This window comes from Manis javanica, chromosome 3, assembly GCF_040802235.1.
Source record: "Manis javanica isolate MJ-LG chromosome 3, MJ_LKY, whole genome shotgun sequence".
NCBI lineage: Eukaryota > Metazoa > Chordata > Mammalia > Pholidota > Manidae > Manis > Manis javanica.
The window spans coordinates 53,748,234-53,768,203 of NC_133158.1; the positions used below are offsets into that span (position 1 = coordinate 53,748,234).

At 37.9% G+C, this 19,970-nt stretch overlaps 2 protein-coding genes across 2 annotated transcripts; both read left to right on the top strand.

The window, feature by feature from the left end:
* Window positions 1–971: 971 nt before the first annotated feature.
* Window positions 972–1,815, top strand: LOC118971499 (keratin-associated protein 13-2-like). The gene has a single exon (XM_073230405.1). It carries the CDS (start codon window positions 1,006–1,008, stop codon window positions 1,531–1,533), a length of 528 nt encoding a protein of 175 aa, XP_073086506.1. The 5' UTR covers window positions 972–1,005; the 3' UTR covers window positions 1,534–1,815.
* Window positions 1,816–17,245: 15,430 nt separating this feature from the next.
* LOC108391721 (keratin-associated protein 13-1-like) lies at window positions 17,246–17,800 on the top strand. Its single transcript, XM_037013041.2, has one exon. It carries the CDS (start codon window positions 17,282–17,284, stop codon window positions 17,798–17,800), a length of 519 nt encoding a protein of 172 aa, XP_036868936.1. The 5' UTR covers window positions 17,246–17,281.
* Window positions 17,801–19,970: the final 2,170 nt, after the last annotated feature.

Below are 19,970 nucleotides of genomic sequence, written 5' to 3' on the forward strand. Positions count from 1 at the left end.
AAAAGAAAATAGGTGGATATTTTACAATGGAAAAATTATCTTAAAGAAGTGATGTAGGGAAAAATATGTTTTACAATGAAGGAAAATATTGTAAGAGAGGATATGAAGTAAAAACATCTACATTGTACTGTCTGATGAAAGGTGTTCTAGAAGATCAGGATCTCTGGACAAACTGTAACTTTTGATGACAAAAGGGACAATGCATACATGAAAACCATGAATTATATTGATATAGAACCTTTTTTTATCGGAATTGCAACTATAGATAAAATAGTGGTAATACCATTTAAACAGTTGGAAAAACTCATAGAGGTACTAGTTATCTCCCCTCACCACAAAAGAATGTGAATATTTGAGTCTTTTCACACATGCACAAATTGGTATCCACTGAGACTGTTTCAGTTAATCTCCTCAGTCATTTTGCCTCTAAACACTTGTCCTGGTTTACCTCTGTGACCTATCACGTTTCTCAATTTCTTTTTTCCCCCTTTCCAATGGATGTGAGAAGCAATACGTAATATAGGGGAAAAAATCTTAGATAATGAAACAATTTAGGGAAAAAAAAATCACTGGTGACAGAGTGTCTTTATTCCACTGAGATGGAAAAAAAGTGACTTCGTCTCAACTCTTACCCTTAAAGCTAAGCATCCCCCAGCCAATAAAGACAAATGCATAATGAGTCTTAGGGGCTTTCCTCATCATGATTAGATGGCATTAATGGCATATAGTCATAGCATTTCTGACATTGAAATAGTTCATTGACTTAGTACTATAACAACACCAGGAATTCACCCATGAATATGAGATGGAAGGAATTATTCATCTGCAATTACAGAAAATAACACTAAATTACACATACGGAAATGAGAGATTTCAAGTGTGGGAAAGGTGACTGTTAAGAATGCCACAACCATGGTTAAGAGTATATAAATGCCTCAGTCCAGGAGGAGACATTAAACTTCAGAACCTTGTCATCTTCACTCAACAGAACTCACATTTGTCAACATGTCCTACAACTGCTGCTCCAGAAACTTCTCCTCCTGCTCCCTTGGGAGCTACCTGCGCTACCCAGGCTCCTCCTGTGGCTCTTCCTACCCCAGCAGCCTGGTCTACAGCACCGACCTCTGCTCTCCCCGCCCCTGCCAGCTGGGCTCCTCTGTCTACAGGGGCTGTCAGACGACCCGCTGTGAGCCCGCCAGGTGCCAGACGTCCCGTGTGGTGTCCAGCCCCTGCCAGGTGTCCTGCTACCGCCCGAGGACCTCCACGCTCTGCAGTCCCTCCCTGTCAACTTATACTGGATCTGTGGGCTGTGGGTCCAATAGAGGCTACTCCCTGGGCTGTGGATCTAGAAGCTTCTGCTTCCTCAGCTGTGGAACCAGAGGCTTCAAACCTCTGGGTTATAGAGTCTGCAGCTTCCCTTCCCTGAGATATGGGTCTAGATTCTGCTGCCCAACCTACTTGGCTTCTAAGACCTTCCAGTCTTCTTGTTACAGGCCAACCTATAGATCAGCCTTCTGTAGGTCAACTTGTTGAGTTTCCACTTTTTGAGTAAAATGTTTCAGTCTTTACTCAGAGTTGCTGTTGTAGGATTTTTTCGGTAATATTAGCTAACCCTGCTTATCACCAACTCTTTGCCTTCTGGCATCAAACACTGGCTGATAGACTAGTTATTTCAGAAGTGAAATTAATGCATGACAAAAATATTGAGGTCAGTATTTGTAATTTGGAAGCAATTGATTCAGAATTTATAATTCTTCTTACAAAATGTGCTGAAATTCAGTTTTGTCTGTCCTAATAAACTCATTCACTCTTGCATCTGATTTGTTCTCATTGTTCTTTATTGTTTCTCAAAGTTTTGATTTTCAATTTATCTTTGGGTCTAGACAATAAGAATACATTCCCTAGGAGATGCATTTGGATTTCCTTAGGAAATGATTTCAGAATTGGTGTATGGAAAAATTCTCTAGACACTCCAGTGCCTAAGAGCTAATGAGTGTGCATGTGTTCCACTGTCAAAGCTGGTAGGCTTGTATTAAGGGTACACCCCAATAGAAACATTCTCATCATGTTTTCAATGAGGACACCTTATGCTAACAACTATACTTTGCTTTGAGTTTACATTTCCAAACCAATATTGAATTTGAGTTTGTCCAGAGATGTCAACTAGGTGAAGTTTATAAAACATAAAATATTTGCATAAATCTGGTATATTGACATGAAAAGGAAAATGATGAGGTGTTAGGTTTGGAGGGCATTAATCTTGTCTTTAAGTATATTAAAAATGTGTTATTTGAGGTGTGTGTGTGTGTGTGCACGCACATATGTGTGTGTGTATGGTTGGCTGTAAGAGAGAAGAAGAAAGAGGAGATAGTCTTAAAGTTTAAAACTGTAAGGAAAAGAAAGATTTACAGGGAGGAATATTTTGGTTTATTATAAGTAGATATATATTTATGAATTAAAAATTATTACAACCTGGATACTTTTCTTTGAAGTTATTGAGTCTCTCAACTAACAGAAGATGAATTACCCCCACCCTTTCTTTAGTGACATGTGCACTGAATTGAGGGTAAGATTAGGTTACTTGCAATGTTCTGAATCTTATAACCTGCCTGGGTATCCTTGGGATCCATTGCTCAGGTGTGATAGTGAAAACAAAATCTCCCTTTTACTTAGATCTGAAACAGGAGAGCCCCTTTGCATCTTTTATTTTTTTGAGCAAGTTATTTGTCTCAGAGGCTAAATGTAGTGACACACTTTCCCATCACATATTTAATAATAACTCACCATGAGTGGTAGAATAACAAAGATTACTCTTTGCTCCAATTATGCTTCATGAGCATTTATTGGTTTGTCTTCCCTGAAACCTTTTCCTCAAGCTTTTTCTAGTTGAATCTGAGAAAAGAGGGCTTAATAATGGGCTAAGTATGGATGTGTGGGAATAAGGTCTGTGCAGAAAAGCCTGCCCAAGGCAGAAAATATAAGGATAGAGAAGAGGGATGTAGAATTTCCTGGCAGTACCAGAGTTTCTGGTTCCCATCACCCTTTATGCCAGACTTACTGGTCCTTCATGCACTTTGATTATATGGGCCAATAAAGTCTCCTCTTGGTTTAAACTAATTAAAGTAATTAAAATAAGATTTCTGTCACTCTCATCCAAAGAGTAATAATTAATAAGAGATGTGTCATCTCAGTTCAGAGTTACTCACTGACTTTGGTGTTAATAGGCATTGAATATTTTATGAGTAAGGCAAAAGATCCTGTAAGCCTGAATTATTGCCATTAACAGGGAGGGAAGACTGCTAATTCTTCTTAAAATAATGTGGAATGAGTAAAATGAGGGAGAAACCATTTTGGAGAATGAACTCAAAGGGATGGCAGTAGTGTGACCAGTGAGAATGTCCTGGGAGTGCATTCAGTGAATCTAACAGAACTAGAAGCTTCTACCAAGGAAGGCACCAGGCCCAAAAGGCAGTGATGAGTACAGACAATTGTTTAAAACTAAGAACAATCCCAAGATGGGAAGAAAGGATATCCAGTAAACTAGAAGATCTGGTTCTAGAAGAACTTGGAGGTTTTCCCCCTTTATAATGGAATCTTTGAGGTGAGAAGCTAAAAATTAAAACAGGGAGGCCAAGGATAGGAGAGGCAATGCATACATCAGAAAAGTTTTAATATTTAAACTTTTCCAAGTATAATGTGCAGATTCAGAATTCAGGGATCAGAAAAGGTGAATATCCTTTGCATGGTTAATTCCTTACACAGTAATAATCTTTTCTTAGTATCTTATCAAGCTGATTCCATTTATTTTTTTCTCTCACCTCTCTGCTTTTCTTCTCCCCCTTTTCTCTCGCTTTCCTTCTCTCTGTGATCTTTCACCTCTTTTGTGCATTCTGTTCTTCTCTACACTCACCCTCTAGTGCCCGATTGAGTTCAGGCACCTGGTAACACTGGATCCGTGACTGGCAGCATGACGGTGACGGAGCAGGCAGTGGAAGGCTGGGCTCTATCGGTGGCTAAGAAAAAGCGAAGAGTGAAGAGGGTCGCCTACCTTTCAGTTCAGTCTGCTCATCCATAACCACCCTAACTCTAACTCCCTCAATACACTGGTGCCATCAGCAATTTGTGCTCAATTCAGCTCAGTAGATATATTTTGAGCTTTACCTTTACTTTAGAAGTCTTCTGTGACAAATGCTGAGAACTTAGAAAAGACCATGACCACTGCCTTGAGAGAGTTAGTTCATGTTAGTGAGAGAGACAAATCTCCCATCATCTTGGTGTGAAGGGAACTTGAGGACGTGGTCGCTGCAGAAGCAATGGCACAATTGTTTGGAAGGATATGGTGAGGGTTTGGGGAGGAAAACTGCAAGTTATGTTTTATTAAACGGTGATATCTGGGCAGCAGGAGATCAGAAATTACGTAATAATAAAAAGAAAATAATATGTAAAACTTAAAATTAATTACAGAATAATGAATTAATAAATTGAGATTGACCAACCCTACAGGCCCAGAAATAGAGACAGAAACAACACAGATGCTCATGAAAGCCTGAGCTTTGCATCTGGAGTGACAAGATGTTAATGATAAAAAATAACCTTCACATTTAGTATGTGGGAATAGTTCTTTGGGTTCATGTTATTTTTGGGTAGCAAAATTAATATGCTTATTTATGTGACTGGGGACTCATTTGGTTGCAATTAACAGTCTAATAAAATGCTAACACACAGGACAGAGTTCAGGGATGCAGACCATAGCTTGAGAGGCACTGTACTCTGAATTCAGGAAATGTAATTTATCATTCAAATTCAAATACTCTGTGTATCTATCCAACAGAAAATCCTATGTCTCACCATGCCTGATATACTGCTGCTCTGGAAATTTCCCTTTACTGTCCCCTTAGGGGTTTTCTGATTTCCTAGTGTCCTGCTATGATTGTTCTCATCCCATCAATTTGGTTTACTGCAGCGTCTCATTCTTAAGGGAACACTCATATTAGAGTTGTACAGGGGATTGCCTCCTTAAACATCACACCCTAGGCTCCGCACTCACCTCGCCCAAGCCCTCGTCCTATCCTGCACATCCTCTTCTATTTAATTATTGCCTTATGTTGACTGTCACATGCATGTCATCCAGGAACTGCACCTTCTGCTGTCCCCGCAAACTACCTCTGGTTGGGACACAACAAGTGCCACTTCTGGGTTGCAGACCCTATTTCTGCCACCCAACCTACTTTCCTCTGTAAATTATGCATTTTGCCAACCAGTCTGTGTGTGGGGGTCACACATCCAACTGCTGCATGATCTAATTTTTAATGCAAAAACTGCACAATCTTCTAGTGATAGTGATTCCTCTTTCCACAACCAATTATTGTCAGAGTTAAATATTCATTTATTGGACAATGGTCTGTCCCCAGATCAACTATAGGGGCTTTGAGATACCCTTTAGGACAGGACAGGCAAACATCTATTTAGAGAAATGTAATCTTTGTCCATTAACCCTTCTGTTTGATTAATCCATTAAAAAATTCTTAAATCTTCGTAATGTTTCATTTCAAGGCTTACCCTTTGTAATGAAGTAGATCCTTAAAAGCAAGTAGAAAAAAAAAAGAGAAAAATGAGATTGTGGAGATTTAACTTACTGGTACAAAAACTGTGCACATAGTATTTCACGAGTGTGTGTGTGTGTGTTCTGGTGTATCTTACAGATGCGATAGGTTTTAAATAACTATTTTCCTGTTAAATATACACTAAATTTTCAGCTTAAAGGAATATTGCTGTTTATAGGATTACTATACGCACACTAGAGTTTCAAAGTCTTAATTTTCTTTTTCCTTTCATGACATCATATAAAGGGAAATAGAGGAAGTAAAGAATATGTTGGGACCCTGGTTCTATTCCTGGTTTTCTTGTTAATTAGATTTTGATCTTATATTCATTGCTTCACACTCATGAAATACATGAAGTACAGTGATGGTCCTTGATAATCTGGGATGTCTAAGTCTTCTTTCAGCATCAGCAACCTATCCATATTATATGATCTCAGTAGCATGTTGTGGAGGTGTGTTTATGATCCAATTACAGTTTAAATTCTCCATATGGGCTGGGGTATCAGGAACAGAAGACAAATGTTTACAATGTGATGCAATATAAAACCTAATAGTGTTGAGATAATTTTCCCAAATGGTAAAGTCATGATTCTCAGACAAATAAAAAACACATTTGAAATATTTTATTTTACTTGTTAACAAATGAAGGGATCATTAAGAAGCAACCACTGGTTCAAAGGAAAATGCAAAGAAGACATTTATATAGGCTGTCAGAGATGCTGAAATGAATCTACAAATATGGCTGTAAAGGGGTCACCAGACACAGAGTAAAAACTAATGGCATTGCACTGCACAGAAATCATTTTCATTTCTACAGACAAGAATCATTTGTATTATTATCAATTCTCTACAATGAATAAAAAGCAATGAAAAGTGGAAATACCCTGAATGAACTAGAAAGGCCACATAGTAATTCATTCTCATGTTTCCTGTTACAAAGTCTATCACAAATTTTTTTCTGACATTATATGTAATATTACTTTTAAATACAGTCATACCTATACTGCAACCGTGTGAACAATGGTCTTTCTCTTAATATAGAAACTAAAAAGAAAAAGAAATTATGCACACCATGTCATAGAAAGAGCTACTCTATTTTCCAACTCTGCTTTTCTAATAGTCTGCTTTGACTTGGATAAAAGGATATTGGTACATAAGGATGTGATATTATGACTTGGTTTTTCTTCCTGCCCTACCCCACCTCTTGGCTGCTGCACTGCCGTTGAACAGCGTGGCTTAGGAAAAACAAGCTTCACTCTTCTTTAAAAGCTCAGCTTTAATTAAATAACATTATGTAAATATGAAAGGACAAAGTAGGTGGTTCATATTTTTGATTCATTACCTTTTAATTTTTATAACATTAAACAGTTAACCTTGAGAGAACAGTTCTTCATCTTTGTGGCAGTGGTTACACAAATCTATAGATGGAATAATATTGCATACAACTGTATACATACACATATACACACAAATGAGTACAGGTTTAAACCGGTAAAGTGGAATAAGATCTGTAGTCTGGCCAACAGTATTGCACCAATGAGTGTTTCCTGGCTTTGACATCATAGTGCAGTTACGTAAGATGTCACTATTAGGGGAATTTTGGTGAGGATCCCAGGACTCTGTATTATTTTGCAACTTGCTGTGAGTTTATACTTATTTAAAAAAAGAGCTTAATGAAAGTTAGCCATATGTTGAGAGCATGAGTAGATTATTGAGATTATTGACTGGTAAGATGTGATACAAGATTCATAAAGGGCATTTCTGGGATATTCACTTGACACGCTTAAGTCTGTCAGTTAAAGCGACAAGGTTCTATTATCATCCATGCATAGAAGCTCTTCATCTGCTAAGGGTGATATGAGGGGTGTGAATAAGTCAAAGGATTAGAAATCACCCAAAGTTTTTCTTTTCCTCCATGTTCACCACATGTCTATTCAGAATTTATAAGATTTCTCTTCAATCTCCATTTTGTTTCCTGATGGGGTCAGTAAAATCCCTCGACTCTAAGTCCCAAATGACTAAAGCCTCATTTCCCAAGGTTTATCTCTTGGACACTGGTCATAAGATATATTAGATTAGATACAAAATGTACATTTACATGAGGAGTATTCTACTAATCAAATTAATCAGTTTTGCTTTCTTCCCCTTTAAGAGGTTTTTTAAAATGCTTATGCATATTGTAAAATACAAAAAAGAGAGAAGCCGATTATTGTCCCAAACCCCTCAGCTACCTGTTCTCTGTACTAGAGTTGACAGAAACACAGCATTTTCCCCAAGCTCTTTGGACCAGATATGATTGTAATTTTTAGTCAAAATCAAGTTAAGTCAAAACTCATTCTCCAGGTAATAAATTATTACCCTAATCTCAGGGAATTTCTGCAAAGGGATAATACATAAATTTTTCTTCTATATATACTCTCTTTTTGGTACTTTACCAGATAAATAACCCCAGACATGTAGTTGAAGAGGAAGCTCTTATCACACTCATAATCATAAAAAGAGTGAATAGTGGCTGATTCTGTGTTTTAACAGCCTACTCTTCCTGCTGGGCACATGACCAGAGAGGTTAATGTCTTGACTATAAAATTGATTCCAGAGGACTTCATTTTCTGTGTCTTATAGATATTGTACCACTATGATGAAGAAGCACCACTGATTGCTCATTTTCCTCAGCTTATAAACCAAAGCTGAAAAAAGCTTTAGCTTCAACAATTTTAGGGTGATTTTTCATGGCCTATTATTGCACTAGATTAAGCAAGAAAAACAAACAGACCACATTTAGCACATCCTCGGGAGCTGCAAACTTCATTCTGGGAGGATGATGTAGCAACATTCTCTTAATCGATTATCAACCCTTGGAGGGGGACTGCTCTGTACAGTGAGCCTACATTTACTGAAGTCATGAGATGGAATTTGCTCAGCAAGTTTTTCATTTCCAAATTCTAGATGGGAAAAGAATATGGTCCTGGATTCTAAAATGACTTTGCTTTTCCTTTCCTGTTTTATACCTTCTGTTGTGTGGTTCAGCACTCTGCCTGGGGTTTTCTCCTTTCCCCTCCATTTTTATCTTATCTTCTGAGAGAGGTTTTAAGTGCTAAAGAGCTTAGTGATAGAAGTTCACCTCATCTGCATCATGAATTTGGTCCTCAGCATTTGTAGCTTTATATTGTGCCTTAACAAACACAGAAGACAGGGCTGGATAGTGAAATATCTGGAAACAGACAGACCTAGTCTCACTTTCTGTCTTTATAATGTTTTATTAAAATACTTCTTGATGGATTATTTGACATATCACTATATCTTTTTGTCCAAAAAATGAAAATAATATTAGTTAATTCACAGGGCTATTATGAGTAATATATATATATATGAGAATTATGTAATACAGAATAGGAGATTTAAAATTTTGAATTTATTGAGGATGCTGTGCCTCAGATATCTTTGTTCTTTTAGCACATTTCCCTTGATACATGATGTGACTACCATATATTTGACAATTAGTGTTCACATTATTCATCTCCTTTTAGCAAGTAGGAGGAGTATAGAATAAGCTTTGATCTGGTTTACTGAGATCTCAACATGTATGCAGAAGGCATCACTATTTCAAGCAGATGCAAAATAACTTGCTTTTTCAGAAATGGTGAAAAATAATATTTTGTGTTCCAAAGCTTACTTGTAACTAATATAATACATTTCCTTGCCTATATCTTCACTGATTATTAAGTCAGGTCAGAGTACAACAGGCAAAAAGAAAAAAAATGTGCAGAGATGCGGGTCCCCTAGAAATCACTGCAGCCTATGATGAAAGCCAATGAGAAGTTCAGAAAGCATGACCATGGACACAAAGCGCCACCTGGTGCCCATGGGCCCACCAGATGCCATCCTTCGAGGTAACATTCTGAATCAACACTGTGTCAAGGTTCTGTTGAGAATGCCAACCAGAGAAATGCTTACCAATAATCTTGAAGCTCCAAATGCATGAGCAACATAAGTTATTACCTCTGCCTGTTGAACTCTGAAGTCTTGCCAATCTGGGCAGGGAATGAAGGCACAGCGCTTACAGGCTGCTGAATCCTAGTGGTGCTGTTACTGATGTTCTTTACTTGGTCATTAGCTTGTCTGCTATACAAGTGATGTCATTTAAACTGTTTAAACATGGACTCCTGAAGAAACATTAGCATATTTGAATCCTGGACTCTAACACTCAGGGGCTACTTGTATATATCATGGAACCTCTCAAAAAGTCAATTTCCTTCCATGGAAAAGAGAGATGATGATAGTATTTATATCATAGGGTTATGATGGGGAGCCAATGATAAGATACAGAAAGCAAGTAGAAGACTTCCTGAATGTGGAAAGCAGTCTGTAAATGTTAACTATTATTGGGCTATAAATGTATGCAACTCTTGTCCAAAAAATAAATGCTTATGAGTCCCTTGACCTAACTCTGGTTGCATGAGCCATAAACATCCTATTCGTTTCTATAGCCTAAAATTAAATATTTAGCCTCTCAATCCTGAACATTTAAAATACCCACTAAAGAATACAATAGTGTATTTCATTCCCTCCCAAACACCATAAATATGGAAATAAACAAGTTTTAATCCACTTCCTTTGTAATGTATACATATTTTTATACTGGGTGTAATATAATTCAGAATTTCTTCTTAATTTTCTTCCTATCTGTCTTTTTTTCAAGTTTTCTTTTATATTGTGATCCTTCTGGGAAGTCTTACCTCTCTGCCTTTAACTCCTGGTTTTCACCAGTGTCTGTCTGCACTGCAAGCCACTACATGCCTATTATCTACGTTAACTAAGGATCTTAAGAAGTACTGCCCACCCTCACATGATATGGAAGTGTGACTATCTGTAACATTGCTTTAGAACTTGGTTATTTAAATGTTTAGCAATTTTAAATGTGCTTGAAGAAAATAATTTGTTATTTGCTTTACTGCTTATAAATACTGCCCCTAGGGGATGTTAAAAATTTACACACTATAAATTTGATAGTAGATTGCTTTTTAGAAGTATTTGGGCTGAAATTTCCATCTTCTTAGCTAATATAATTTAAGTCCACTTATATGAAGCACTACCATATTCATCCAGCTGGGAAAGAGAGCCAAGCAAAATTGTTTTTCCTTAAAACTCATTTTATTCTTATGGGATATCATGATCATGCAATATTACCTTTGTCTTTTATGCACCATTTATATCAGACATATTAGTTGTTACTGAATATAAGCACATGCTTTATAATATGGCAAGCCACATTAAGAATGACTGAGAAAAGAATCACAACAAAATACAATACTGTAAGTAGAGAGGAAAGAAGAGTTGTATCTCAGCATCCTGTAAATGACCCCCTGAGTCACAGATTAAATGAACAATGATGGCCAACTGTTCTGAGTACGGAGTAATCATCTGAAGCCCAAGGCAAGATTGTAAACTGGCCTTTAGCTTTAAAATGCAAGTAAGCGTGTTTATGATGGTGTAATCAATTTGACTGAAGTTAGACAGCACACACTACAATGTTTTTATGTAAGCTGCAGTGTAGAAGGATATTGAAGTTGGCAGTCAAGTACATCTCACCCACAAGGTGAGCACATAAGGCCTCTAGGCCAGGAGGGAACACTGAGGCACTCTCTGACATGATGACAAATGAATTAGATACAGTGCTAACATGTGATAGCTGCTAGGCTGGAAACTTCACTTCCTGCTCTCTCACAGAATTCTGGGTCTGCCCAGCCTTTTTCCTGTAGCTCCTCTCCCTCAGCCACTCTGTCCACACCCTGATCTCTGTTCTCCCTGTCTCCACCAACAGGGCTCTCTGTCGTGACTCTCAAGACAGCTACTGTAAGCTCAAGAGCAGCCAGAAACCATTCTTTTTCCAGAGACGATGAATTCAATAGCTGCCAATCTTAAACTGCAGATCATGTGATTCCTCAAACCTGAATTACCATCCCAGCTTCCGCCATAAAAACTCTTCTCTACTAAGGATGTCCTGTTAACTCAATGCATACCAGCCTACAGAACTGGCTTCTATAAATCAGCTTAATCAATGCCTCTTTGTACTTCTACAGGAAGTGCTGCTTTCTATTATATTTATTTACTACCACTCCTTGCTTCAGGAATTGACTGACTACCAACTACTTAGTTTGTCTCAGAGACACACGCTTTATTGTCATTATACAATCAGAGAATAGTCAAAGTTAGGAAACTGTCTTAGAATTTTAAATGTCAGATAATAAGAGAAGTTATATTCAAGAGAAATTAAGAGGTTATTTCATGTGTTCTTGTTCTACGATGTGACAGGCATATTCCTATTTAATTAACTAACATTTTATGGGATTCAAACACAATCAAGTTTTCCTTCATTTTGGGAGAATTACTGTTTTACTAGGGTTGCATTTTGTACATGACAGACTACTATTTGGATACCTTTAGCTGTTGATTTTGTAAGAAGCAATCTGTAAATCAGAGCAAGGACAGCCCATTTGTATAAGCAGGAAAATCCTGTAGTCTAAAATGACTTCGAATTAGAGAATTTCTACTTTCTACATAAAACATAAACAGAACTCAAAGTAATTCACAGTATATGCAAATGCAGAGGGCAAAGGACTTTATTCAGCTTTGTATAGTAGCTGAGGCATTTTAAAGATGAGCACTTAATTGCCTGTAACACACTTCAAAGTCAGTTATCTTCTCTTTACATACTTGTACTCATTTTCCCAAGGCAGATGAAGGCATACCTCCTTTGAAGGGGGTCATTTCTTAGTTCCTCCTCATCCTGACCTCCCACAACAGCATTTTGTGCCTCAGTGGATGCTTACTGAATTGACTTGAATTAGTCTTTCTAGACTTTAAATTTCATGATAATATATTAAAAACATTGGGCAAAATGGTTCAGTTTAATAAGTGTTTATTTAGCACCACTATGTACCAGTAACTGTTGAAATTGTGGCCCTTTCCAAAGTAACAGAAAACACAAATGACAAGAAAACAAGCAAATATATATATAGCACATTATATATATACACAGTCTCTGATAGTGAGGTGCCTAACTTCCAGGGGGATCATCTCACCGGCCTTCCTCCAACATGAGATACTTTGGACTGCATTCCTCTATTTGCAACACATTTTTAACTTAACTTTGTTGCACTCCCAGTTTTCCTTTGGCTTCCTTGGCCATTCCTTCTCAGTCCTTTGTGGATTTCTGTTTGTTAGTTCTTTAAATATAAGGTTTTCTCAGGCTGCCACCCTAGTCCCCATTCTCATCTCATTTTACACATGTTTCTGGGCTTTAATAACCATTTTCATGGGAGGCAGTCTTAACCACTGTGGTTAAGAATATAGGCTATTGAATCGTACTGCCAGGGCCTGAGTCCTGGTGCCCACTCTTACTCCTGTGCAATGTTCCAGTCCATTCCTCACACCGCAGCCAGAGACCTCTCTGTAAGAGGCGAATTTTATCTAGTTATATCTTTATCTATCTATAACCTATCAATGGCTTCTCATTGCTACAAATCCATATTCCCTTGTCTAAGCCAGTGGGGACAGAGGAGTTTTGGAATCCAGAGTTTTTCAGATTTTAGAAAGATAATAGAATGAATAAAAAACATATGTAATCTCTAATACCCCAGGTAGTATGTGGGCAATACCCCAAAGTCAAACACATTGATTTATTTCTGAGATACAACATAAGACATTGACATTAAGAAGGAGGAAAAAGAGACTATGCTTCATTTCCATTCATTTGAGTCATGTGATTCCATCTAAAGGGAACAGATCATACCATCTTTCACCTCCAAAATAGTTCTAAAAAAAGTTTTTAATTTTCAGAGAATTTTGGACTTTTGAAGAATATCCAGCCCCTGCCATGACTTACCAAGTGCCTTGTAATCTAGCTATAATCTATCTGACATTCCTTGTTGATGCTGAGCTTCTCAAAACAAGACCCTTTTGCCTGACTGACTTCTTTTCTGCCTTCAGTTTTGGGTGAGCTGAAATGATCTAGTATCTTTTGAAGATAAAATTACATAGAAACACCAGATGTGAGATAATTGAGGGTTGGATCATAGGATGGCTTGCATATAATACTAGGGAAAATTAATTCAAGTCTGTAAAGGCCAAAGTAGACTTTTAGAAAAAAACAATTCAGAGAAATGCCTCACTAGAGTTGAGATAGGCAAGAACGGAGGCTGGGGGCCCCCTGAGGACCACCTGCAATAACAAAGGCCAAATACTGAGTTACAGCAAAATAGGAAGGCAAAAGATTCTAACATGTTTTCTAGATAAAAAAATAACAAGACATGCTGCTCTGAAATTGAAGATGGGAAGTGAGGAAGTAAGACAGTGAAAAAGATACCTCCCAGGGATCTTGTTTTTAGAATTGCATAGATGGAATACTGTAACTAAGACTGGGTGCACAAGAATAGAAGCAGGTCTGCACAAAAAGATGGTTTATGGGAACAGCTCAACCTCTGCTGAGTTTTCTGTTTTTGTGAAACACCCAAGGGATATGTGCATCAGGCAAAAGTCTAGAGGTCCAGAGATTGGATAAAATAGAAGATATTTAGGTGATGATAAAACCATTGATTTTCCAATTTATCCATTAAATAAGTTTTTACTGAGCAACAACTGTATAACTTTGACTATTCTTGAGCTGAAGATTCAGCTTTGAATAAGAAAGAGTACAGTCATTGCTTACTCTCCACCCTTCCACCCCCACCCCAAGGTTATAGTCAGAGATATGCTACTCAGAGTGGGTCATATGATTTGGTTAAGCTGACATTTTTTATCATGCAAGACTTCTTAATGAAGGAGGCGATGAAGATTTCCTTTTTGATATACACTTTAAGTAGCTCTGCCCTAGTCTAAAGGACAGTTTGAAAAATAAGTATGTTACACAAATGAAAGAATTAAGTACAGGGCTGACAGATATCAAAACATGGGGAAACTAATTTATTGTGAAACGTGGGGAAACTAATTTATTGTGGGATATGGTGGTTTGATAATGAGGAAAAGATTAATTATCTTAATTATCCAGATGAAGAAAGAACATTCAAGGCAGAGAAAATAGCATGTCCCTGTGGTGGAAAAACTTGAGATATTTTAATCGTGTAGCAGAGGCAGTGTACTTGTGAGAAGGGAGTGTGGTGTGAAGATGAGGTTAGAGACAGAGGCAGGGACCCAGCGACACAGCCCTGCAATCATGTAGAGCTTTTGTGTTTTATCATATGTGTATTTGAAAGCAGTGAGGGAGTTTTAATCAGGAGAGTGATATGACCAGCTCTTTGTTTTAAGATCAATCATGCAGGGATAGAAAAGATTGGATGAGACAATTTTGGACAATAAAACAGGCCTGTTGTGGTTTAGCAGTTCCCCCAAGAAAGAAGACCACTTGGAACTACAGTGGGGCTTGTCCACCAGAACTGCTTTTGTACCCAAAGAAAGAACTCAATTAGGAGTAACAGAGAATTAGATGAAAGATAGAAGACGAGGCATATGATATCATGGAAGTACATACATGAACATATTTCAAGACCAAAGGCACAGTCACATGTATAAGATGTGGTTAAACATTCACATAGGATCACCCTACAATCATCCATTGCACTCAGCAGCATAGAGCCACCGCTGACCACGTCAGTGAAACTTCAGGAGAGTGTTAAACTGGTTAGAAACAATATGGTCATGAAGAGAGAATAAGAAGTGAGATAGTTGTCAAATGGATTGCACAACTCTTTAGAGAATTCTGCCTTCAAAAATAAGAAAAACTATGTAATCATGGAGGAAATGACACCATTTTAAATTATGGTTTGAAGAAGATTGACCATGTTTATAAAGCTGAGAAAACAGAACCATTAGACTGGACGAAGATAAAGATGGTGGAAAGAGAAACAAATCATAACGGATCAAGGCCCCAAAGGCAGCTTTGTTTAGGATCAGGGTGGGGGACAGATATTTAGCTTCAAGCACTGAACTTGTTACAATTATTTGAGGGTTATATTTAATTATGAAAGAGATATTTATATTCACTTCCCATTTTATTAAGGGAACTTTAAAAAGAAAAAAACAATTCACATGCATATAGTAATTTTAGATAAATATAAAACTAAAAGGTAATGATTTGATAATCTTCCTTCATTTCATAAAGTATTCGGAGCACCTATTGTGTGCCAGGTACTGGACCAAAGAAAACTTAGCTCTTTGCTGACCCTGAGGTACTTTCCACACAAGGGACTGTCCTGTACATTCAAACAACTAAAATCTTACTCTTTCTGCATAACCCATTTCAGAAGACATCCTTTGCAATTTCTCCACAATGTGTGTGTGTGTGTTCACCCCAATGTACCAGCTTGTAGATGCTAAGATCCTTATAGCAGAAGAGTTAAGGCTTAGTTGAGATGAACACCGGTCAGATATGAGGAATTTGATTTTGGTTTTAATGAATGAGGATTTGGAGAACTGAGGAATACACTTAATAGAAATTTGTAAGCAAACAACGGGAAGACCATTCCTTTGGTACCAGACAAGGAAGTTCTATATGGGGATTAGAGAAAACAATCATCTGTGAAACAAATAGAAAAGATCAAATTGCAAAAATAGCTTTTTGCCTTCCAATTTCTAAAAGATGCTTTAAAGAAGAAGTCAGACACTATAATAAATGAAAAAAAGACATCTCCAATTCCAGGACTTTTCTTTATCCCACTGATTTTTTTCAAGTAATAGGGATAATTTTAGCTACTTAATATGAAGGTAAATTTTATGCTGCTTTGTCTTTCTAGAAGGATGAGCAGAAAAGAAGCTCAGCAGGGAGTGAAATGAATCACTCTCGAAGGCGTCTCATTTTTCACTCCCAACTGAGTTGGCAAAGGTTATAGCACACTATTAAAATTCAAGTTTTTGCAAATGTATTTCATTGGCAGTCAACACACTCAAGATATACCCATTTTGCTCCAATTATTCTCAATGATAGTCTAAGTTTGCCAAAGACTTCTCTCCCTCACATGGAAAAAGAATCCACTGACTCCATGCTGGATGAAGCATGAGGTGCTTGGTGATAAGCTAAATGAGAGCACAAATAGAAGACAGCTTGAAAAATGATGGTCTCTATGGAAATTTGAATAAACACACCAGGGTTACTAAATTGGTGACAATTCCTATCTCATAAGGTGTTGCAAGGATTAAATGACAGCACAATTTTCAATGTTGTACATATACTAAATGCTCACTAAAACATACAGAAAATAATGATAAGGAGGTGACTGTTAGAAGTATATTATTGGTAGCAATTTGCACTTTCATGCTCAAAATCCTCATGGTCAAGCTCAGTGAAGAAGGGAGGGAACTAGGTGCATCATGACCAAAGTCTTTGAAGGCAAACCACACCTTATTTCTGAAAGAAAAAAAAAAGGACAGAAATTGAGAGAGAGAGAAGCAGAGTGGCTTCTATAAACCAGAATAATTAAACAGCAGTTAAGAACTTGTGAATGTGTTCAGTTATAATTATAGCCTAGGTTAATTAGTTATGTTCATGACAAGACAGGCTCAAGAATGGGGAGGATCTGCGTCACATGTAGCATAGAGAAGGTTTATATGTATAAACATGGCTGAGAGATGGCAAAGAGACCAGAACATCTCCCTGTAACTCAGCTGAACTTATGTAACCTGTCAACATGTCCTACAACTGCTGCTCCAGAAACTTCTCCTCCTGCTCCCTCGGGAGCTACCTGCGCTACCCAGGCTCCTCCTGTGGCTCTTCCTACCCCAGCAGCCTGGTCTGCAGCACCGACCTCTGCTCTCCCCGCCCCTGCCAGCTGGGCTCCTCTGTCTACAGGGGCTGTCAGGAGGCCTGCCGTGAGCCTGCCAGATGCCAGACGTCCCATGCAGTGTCCAGCCCCTGCCAGGTGTCCTGCTACCGCCTGAGGACCTCCACACTCTGCGGTCCCTCCCTGTCAACTTACTCTGGGTCTCTTAGCTGTGGGTCCACTAGAGACTACTCCCTGGGCTGTGGATCCAGAAGCTTCTGCTCCCTGGGCTGTGGAACCAGTGGCTTCAGACCCCTAAGTTATGGAGTCTGCAGCTTCCCTTCCCTGTGCTATAAATCTGGATTCTGCTGCCCAACCTACTTGGTTTCTAGGAGTTACCAAACTTCTTTCTGGTTACAAAGCCACCTGTATATATCTGACTTCTAATACTGATCAACTTGTTAAGGTTTCTAGACTGCGACCTCACAGCTCCTTCACAGTCAATTTAAGCTATTACCTAGCTAAAGGCTGTATTGTGGCACCTAGAAGAGAGACAAATAGAAATACTATTCATATTAATTTTACTTATTTCATTGAATATCCACTCTATTTTCCTTCTATTTTCTTCTATTTTCCCTCTTATTTCTCTAGTTAAAAATAGAGCAAGAGGTCTTTTTCTTTTCCTTTCTAATAAACTGATTTAATCTGATATCAGAGCACGTTTTACCGTTACTGTATTTTTTTTTATGTTATTTGAGAATTCCAAACCTACTTGGAAATTCTTTCAACAAAGAAATACTTGATTTAAGGAGTAGTTTCCCTCGTAGGAGAATTCTCTGACAACACAGAGCTAGTTCCCTGGAATTTTTGGTAAGTAGAATCAGCACATGGGTAGGAGAATATTCTAAACTCCTATGTGCATGGCCATTTCAACCTTATCAGGATACCTTATACTTTGGTTAAATAACTAATGGGTCTGATGCAAGAACACAGCAGTGATGCTTCAGCAAATACTAGCTTGGCTGTTTCAGAGCAGAACAATTGTCAAAATACTCTTTCTAAGCCCCTTTCACAGACTTATTTTTGCAATCCAAAATGGCATTCTGAGGTCAAAAGATTAACTGACTGCAGTAACTGATGTAATGAAATGAACATCATGAGTGTGGATGAAATTAATCTTGTATTCATTTTATTATAATAAAATGAATACAATTTCTAAGAGTTATTTCTTAGGTTGGTACCTACCTCCTCTTACTATTTGGTCACTTAATTATTTTTGTAGAAGTCACCAGAGAGAAGTCCTGGAAACACCGACTGTATCATGAGTAGGTAATACTGACAGGGAGGACATTGCCTCTTGATATCTTGAGCTTAGAACTGGATGGGATACTAGATAGTTAACAAAATTCTCTTGGTTTGGGGAATGCAGTCACCTACATTTCAAAATAGACTATATAGCAGGAAGAAAATGTAAGAGGATGTCAGTAGTCCATATTTCATTGCCCTCACAGGTGTTTTCCTTCCCACTCTTCCTCCCATGAGAATAGGATCAGCCTGTGTATCCCTCCTTATCTACACCTAGTTCTTTACCATGGTTTTGGCATCAAATCTGACTGGTCTCAGGGTACATGAATCCCTACTGAAAGCCATTGGCTCAGGATGGAAAATGTGATCTGACTTAAACCAATGAGAAATGAGAAGCGATGTGGAGCAGTGTTTCTGGTCAAGTCTTCCTGTGGAGTTTTTTGAAGCAACCATTTCCTACTCTGAACTTTGTCATATATGTGGAATATTGCCGCCATCTGGCACGTGGCCTGGAAATGTGCAAACCTTCATGTGGAAGAGGGCAAAAGTCAAGAGAAATGCCAAGGAACACAGCCCAGACCATCTTATTTTTGGAGTCTGGTAAATGTGAGCCAATAAATTTTCTTCTTACCTAGGCCATTTTGAATTACAATTTGTTATTGGCAACTAATGCATACCAAAATGAGACTCTCATTTAAAACCTGAAACAATCCCCATTCCCAATAAAGGCCCTTTAATGTAATATTACAGACAATTTGCAGCCCACCACTGTCCTCTCCCAGTCCCCACGAACATACCCTCCACCAACATGCACCTGTCAATCCTACCTACTCATTTCTTTGAACACATTGTACAAGATTCAGCTCTTACACAGTCTAGTACCACTAGAAGGAATGTCATATTTGTCTTACCCTTCCAAACCCACAGAATATTCTCTCCTCTCATTCCTTTGACCAGACTCCACAATCAACAGACTTGATTATTCCTTGTGCAATGCTATCATTATATATCCTTATGTTTTTGTTAATTAAAAAGTCACTATTTTTAATATTTCATTTAAAGTATTGTTTCATTTAATTAACACTGCTTGATTTGTGCATTTGTTTGTCCTTGCTACATCCTCAATGAACACAGTAGAATATTGTCTAACAGAATCTGGCAAGTGGTAAATATTCAGTAAAAGTTAAATGAATAGATGATTGAAAGAAATGGAACTAACATGACAGTCTCTGGGATATATTATGTCAATGACATGAAACAAGCATTCACTTTTGCTGGTTGAACTCTATTTAGATAAGCTAGTTGTCATCAA

Excerpts from the sequence above, each read along its gene's own strand:
- LOC118971499 (XM_073230405.1), top strand. The coding sequence starts at position 1,006 with ATGTCCTACAACTGCTGCTCCAGAAACTTCTCCTCCTGCTCCCTTGGG.
- LOC108391721 (XM_037013041.2), top strand. The coding sequence starts at position 17,282 with ATGTCCTACAACTGCTGCTCCAGAAACTTCTCCTCCTGCTCCCTCGGG.